This window comes from Otolemur garnettii, unplaced genomic scaffold, assembly GCF_000181295.1.
Source record: "Otolemur garnettii isolate 467f Iridium unplaced genomic scaffold, OtoGar3 scaffold00138, whole genome shotgun sequence".
Taxonomy (NCBI): domain Eukaryota; kingdom Metazoa; phylum Chordata; class Mammalia; order Primates; family Galagidae; genus Otolemur; species Otolemur garnettii.
Genome location: NW_003852533.1, coordinates 4,549,215 through 4,555,306, shown reverse-complemented (window position 1 = coordinate 4,555,306; position 6,092 = coordinate 4,549,215). Strand labels below are relative to the sequence as shown.

Below are 6,092 nucleotides of genomic sequence, written 5' to 3'. Positions count from 1 at the left end.
GGTGATGGGGGTGATGGTGGTGATGATGAAGGTGATGGGGATGATGGGGGTGATGGGGGTGATGATGATGGGGATGGGGATGATGGGGGTGATGGTGGTGGTAACAATGGTGACAGTGGTGATGCTGTTGATGGTGGTGATAGTGGTGATGATAATTATGAGGGTGATGATGATGGTAGTGGAGGTGGTGGCCATGGTGACAGTTGTGGTGATAGTGATGGTGATGATGGTGGTGGTGATAGTGATGATGATGATGGCAGGGGTGATACTAATGGTGATGGTGGTAATGATCATGGTGGAGATGGTGGCCATGGTGACAGTTGGGGTGATGGTGGTGATGTTGATGGTGATGATGATGGTGGTGGTGGTGGTGATCATGGTGGAGGTGGTGGTGACATGGTGACATGATCGTGATGACAGTTGTGGTGATGGTGGTGGTGATGATCATGGTGGTGGTGGTGACATGGTGACATGATCGTGATGACAGTTGTGGTGATGGTGGTGGTGATGATCATGGTGGTGGTGGCCATGGTGACAGTTGTGCTGACGGTGATGATGTTGATGTTGATGGTGATGATGATAGTGGTGGTGGTGATCACGGTGGAGGTGGTGGTGACATGGTGACATGATCGTGGTGACAGTTGTGGTGATGGTGATGATGGTGCTAGTGATGGAGGGAGAGAGGCAGTCTCAGGTCTCCACATGACTGAGTTTGGGATTCAATCTGAAGGAGCAGCAGCAACCCAGAGGAAGCTCTTCCCAGTGCAATTTCAGAGGGAAGGAGGCCAAGCATAGCTGCAAAGCACATTTCTCAACATCCCAGTGGCAAAAGCAAACCACATGGGGAAGAGCAGCATAATGGGTGGAAAAGTCTCCAGCTTCTGCCCTGTCAAGGCAACAGGTGGGGAGGCAGGGAAGCAGTGGGGGACTAATCCCCCCCGGTGTAGGAAACCACTGTACAGAAGCACTCTTAGATAGAGACAAGGGGCAATAGCACAACTAGGATACAGGGGAGGATTTCCGAATTGTGAGACTGGGCTCTATCTGGCTCCTGGATTCTTTGTGTGAGCCCCGGCATCTGCAGGCACCTGCACATGTGTGAATTCACATGTCTGGGACTGAAAACCCCGTCACCAAGAGCCAGTCACACACATAAAGACGATAAAGACCAAATCAACTTCATTAATTATATCAGAATGCAGCCAGCATTCACATTTATCTTTGTAAGTAACAGAGAACAATAGTGCAGATGATCTAAAGCTGTAGATAATTAGCCAGGTCTTTATATTGACTTTAGATTTGATTATAAGATTTTGTAGTCAGCAAGATTTAGCTAAAGCAAAATTATAATTGCAGTACTTTGCATTCCCATAAGCAAACACTCAGCCAACAAGGACAGGTGGTCCAGAATTTGAATTTGGTTATATATAATTGAAAGTTGAGTTAGTGATAAAATGAAGTACTATTTGTAAACCTCTCTGCAGAATCCTGGGCACAGTAGAGTAGATGCTCGTTAATTATTTATCTCTAAACTCTTCCCTTTCCTTACCAATAAAACGAAATGATTATTTTCTCAACTGATTTCTTCAAGTGCCTTCCTTGTTGGGTCATGGAAATAAGAAAACATTTGGTATAAACTCAATTTTTTTCATTTAATTAAAACTGTACCTCAATATTTTCAGCTGTTTGTATGTCCTGTTCCTTGTTGGCTAGAATAAGCTGAAATTCCCCAGATAGCAAGAATATGACATTTAATTAAATCAGCAGTTACCAAAACATTTGTTCAGCTGTAGGTTTATGTTGTTTTTTGGCAGATCCAAATTCTTATTACACTTTATGTCCCACCTGGATAGTGTGCAGTTTTATGAATTTAAATGTGTACTTTCTGTAATTATGTCTATCCTTTGAGGGTTCTGAATTTCTGATGATTAAAAATAATTGTGTCTGGGCACAGTAGCTCATGCTTATAATCCTAGCACTCTGCAAGTCTGAGGCCAGAGGATCACTTGAGAACAGGAGTTCAAGACCAACCTTAGCAAGAATGAGACCCCATCTCTATTAAAATTAGAAAAATTAGCCAGGCACAGTGGCAGGCACCTGAATTCCCATATACTTGGGAGGCTGAGGCACGAGGATGGAGGTTGCTATAAGCTGTGATGGTATCACTGCACTCCAGCCAGGGGTGACAGAGTGAGACTCTGTCTCAAAAAATAGCAATGAATAAATATTTTTTTAAATCGTAAATGTCTAATTAGAACTACTTGCTATTTCTGTAAGTGGCAAGAAAAGTTTTTTAAAGGTGCCTTTGAATGCTGCCTAAGTATTCCTTGTTGATAGTTTTATTTATAAACCCTTCAAGATGTATTAATAGTAACAATGTAAAAGATGTGATATTGATAATGAATAATGAACACAGCCTCAGATAATTAGATATCACTGTCAAGTTCAAAATCAGGGTCTGAAACCATCTACTTCTATACCTGACAAAGTTTTTCTGTCTCCGTGATTAAGAACATCCCTATATCCATAATGATAAAATACTAATTTATAGACATTTTTGTTATTAATGCAGAAATAGTGCACTATACAATCAGAATTGCTCACCAGTTTCTCAAAAGCAGTCTTATAGAATATGTTAGAAACTGTATCTTCATATAAGCCATGCCCTCCTGTGTGTGCAATGTACCCGGAGACTGCAGCCTGACTGTACAGTTTCATGAAGTGAAATGAGAGCAACGGTTGGGCAAAGAGCGTGAACGAGCGGTGGGCAGCACAGAGACCCGCGGCACAGAGATCGAAAGCAGGACACAGCACAGCGATTCTCAGCCAGGGTGCTGTGGCACACTGGTGCACCGTGGGAGGGTCTTAGATGTGCTCAGGAAATGTTTAAAGATCATTAGTTATTTTCAAAAGAAGTTGAAAGCACAGTAAACATATTCTTTTTTTTAACTCCTTTTTTAATCAACATAAGTATACTGTAGAAGTTTAACTATAGGTTCAAGTATGCTGTGAGATTAAAAAAAGTTGAAAAACACTGCTATAGCAAGTAAATCTAAGTCGGACTTTGTTTAACAGCTATTTATATATCAGAACATCTATTACTAACAGCCTAATTAGTATTTGCAATCTGATAACAATACTTTTTCTTCCTATGCCAGCTGCAAAAATAAAAATAAATACAGAAATTATTTTATAACTTCCACAGAAAGCCTAGTTTTTGCATTTTACAAAGGGAAAGTAATCATAGTCATCATATAAATATTGTGTCCCTCGTTAGGTAGAGTTTAAGTAATGTAAATATCATCCTCTATCTAGAAAATGGCTTCACAGAAGAAAAGGAACTAGTTGCGATTTGGGCTGTACTTGGGCCTCTGAGTCACCTATGCAGATGACTAGCTTATGATATTTGCAGGCCATCACAGTCATTTTTTCTGGTACTTTATTTAAAAGGAAACTATTTCTTCCTTGTTACTTCCTTGTTACCCTGTTTACAGCAGGGACCTGTGTATTTCATGCAACATTGAAACATTGAGAAATGCCATTATTAATTAAAACTTACATTCCCTTTCTCTTTCTGTATTCAGCTGTTCAAGGATCAAGTGTCATTTTCCGAACAGTGGAAGTCACGTTACACAAAGAAGGCAACACCTTTGGTTTTGTAATACGAGGTAGGTCGTGGCTGGAAAATAAGAACCATCAGGTCCCTTTGGAAGGTTTGGGAACGTAAAATTGAGAGTAAGCTAAGAAGTCACCTACAAAATAACCAACATTTCCATTGCGTGAAGTCACCTTTTAACATTCGCACCTGCTCTTCTGTAAGTAAATAAAGGATTAAGACTCAAAGGGGAATACAAATAGTGCAGCTTTCCTTTTAGTTCTTAACACAGAGCAAGGAGCCCCTGTCTGTGACCTTGTCCATGACCTTGTCCGTTTGCAGCCGTCCTACTGAGTCGTCCCAGTTCTGCCAACTTTTATACTTTCCTGTATTGATCAAATCAGAAATGGTGATGAACATGGCTCGATTTGATTTAAAACACTAGGATTAAGCAACCTCATTTAAATTAATTTCTCCTGAAATACATTTTATTACTGTAGCTCTCTAAAAATTGATTGAAAGAAAATCTAATCTCCTGGGCACCTCTGTGCATAAGCCCAATCTGTCACATCGCTGGATGGTGCTGCTGATAAGGATTTCAGGTGACCCCAACTTCCCTATAAAACCATTGATTCTAAAGTGTAGTTCTAGCTTTTATTGTTTTTTTTATTAACAGTTTCATCCCTTAAAGGCTATGCCTACATTAACAACTCTCAAGTTCCTACTGTGACAAGGAGCTACTGTGGGAAGCTATTTAAGCATCAAGAATTTTTGAACTTTTTACATTTTTTAAATTGTTTAACCTGTAAAATTTTGTACTTCGTAAGAGTCAAAATTCTATCAAAATTATTAAAATTAGTTAAAATTAAGCATCTTCATAAACATGCACACACGAAGAATGAAAGCAATGTGTTCACTCATACAGACTTTACGTGACTGAGGTTAAGCGTGAGGTTTTATTCTGAGCTGACCATTTGCCAAATCGATCACTCAAGTATTTATTAAGCATATGTCAATGTGTGGGACAAGTTTTATGGAATCATAAGACAAGACTCCATCTACAGGGAATTACGTTCCACTGGATTTAAGACGTAAACTGATGGAGTGCTCACGTGCATAATCAGGCTGGGAACTAGGAACTCAGAGGGGTTCAGACTAGGGCGATTACATTTTTCTAACCAAGGCCTGTGTTTAGGTAGAGCAACAGACTCCAAAATCATTTACCTTAATCATTCCCAAATTTTTCTTTAAAGTAACTAGATGCCCCATGACTGCATTAATGTACACAGCTATGATTTAATTAAATAAATAAATAAATAACTAGATGAATATAATGAAATGTTACTATATAAGTAACTTTAGGCGGAAGGGTGGGTGTTACAGGCGGATCTGTTTTTGCAACACAGGTAAGAAAGAGGCATCTTTGTGTGCACAGGAGCCTAACGTTAAAAAGCTGTGACTCTTAACCTCAAAGGGAAAAGCTGCCGCAAGAAATATTGCTGTTGCGGATATCATCACTAGTTACTCCGTGGCTAATCAATAACTAATCAAATTGCTAATGAAAGAGCTAGACCAGTAGTAACTTATCACTAAGAAATAAAAAGAATAGGGCAGTGCCTGTGGCTCAAAGGAGTAGGATGCCGGCCCCATATGCCAGAGGTGGCAAGTTCAAGCCCAGCTCTGGCCAAAAACTGCAAAAAAAAAAAAAAAAAAGAAAGAAAGAAAGAAAGAAAGAAATAAAAAGAATAGAATTGCTTCAATAGAAGCAATTGAAATTCACAAGCACCTCAAGACAACTAATGAAGTAATGTCGACAAAATGCCCTCCCTGCAGTTGGCAGGCCCTTCACACATTTGTGCCTGCCCAGGAGATTCACACTAAGAGCCTAGAACACCACCTGAGTGCAAGGGAAGCACTCAGTAAACAGGCGTCCTCAAACTACAGCCCAGGGGGCACATGTGGCACACCGGGTGTTTTTGCCGCCACTGCCTGTCCTGCTTAGCAGCCAACTTGTCCCAGGCCCACAGTTTGGCCCTCCAACGGTCTGAGGGACAGTGAACTGGCCCCCTGTTTAAAAAGTTTGAGGACCCCTGCAGTAAGTGAACGGACCAGTGACCAGGTGAATGTGCCTGGACTTCTGTGGACCTCAGACTTAGAATGATACTGACTTTAAAACCTTACTAATAATGAATCAGTTTTAGGTTAGAAGTACCCCATTTTTGGGGTAAATCGGTTGAACATAAAGTTTATGAAATTTTGCATTATTTCTTAATGAGAATCAAATAAAGGATTTGTATTTTTAGATTAGTTTAAATGCCAATTGGAGGGTTCTTCTTTTCAAAAGTGGTGACTACTCATCCCCTAAAAATCACTGTTTAATCAGAACGAGAAACTTTTTTTTTTTTTTTTTTTTTTTAGACAGAGCCTCAAGCTGTTGCCCTGGGTAGAGTGTGGTGGCATCACAGCTCACAGCAACCTCCAACTCCTGGGCTCAAGC

At 40.3% G+C, this 6,092-nt stretch overlaps 1 protein-coding gene across 2 annotated transcripts in view; it reads left to right on the top strand.

Annotated features, from left to right (window-relative positions):
* GRIP1 (glutamate receptor interacting protein 1) overlaps window positions 1-6,092 on the top strand; it is a 270,568-nt gene that overhangs the window by 130,630 nt on the left and 133,846 nt on the right. For both annotated transcript variants that reach the window (XM_012810579.1, XM_012810580.1), the window contains one exon: window positions 3,585-3,668. In XM_012810579.1, the coding sequence (XP_012666033.1) occupies window positions 3,585-3,668 (84 nt within the window). The remainder of the gene's footprint in view (window positions 1-3,584; window positions 3,669-6,092) is intronic.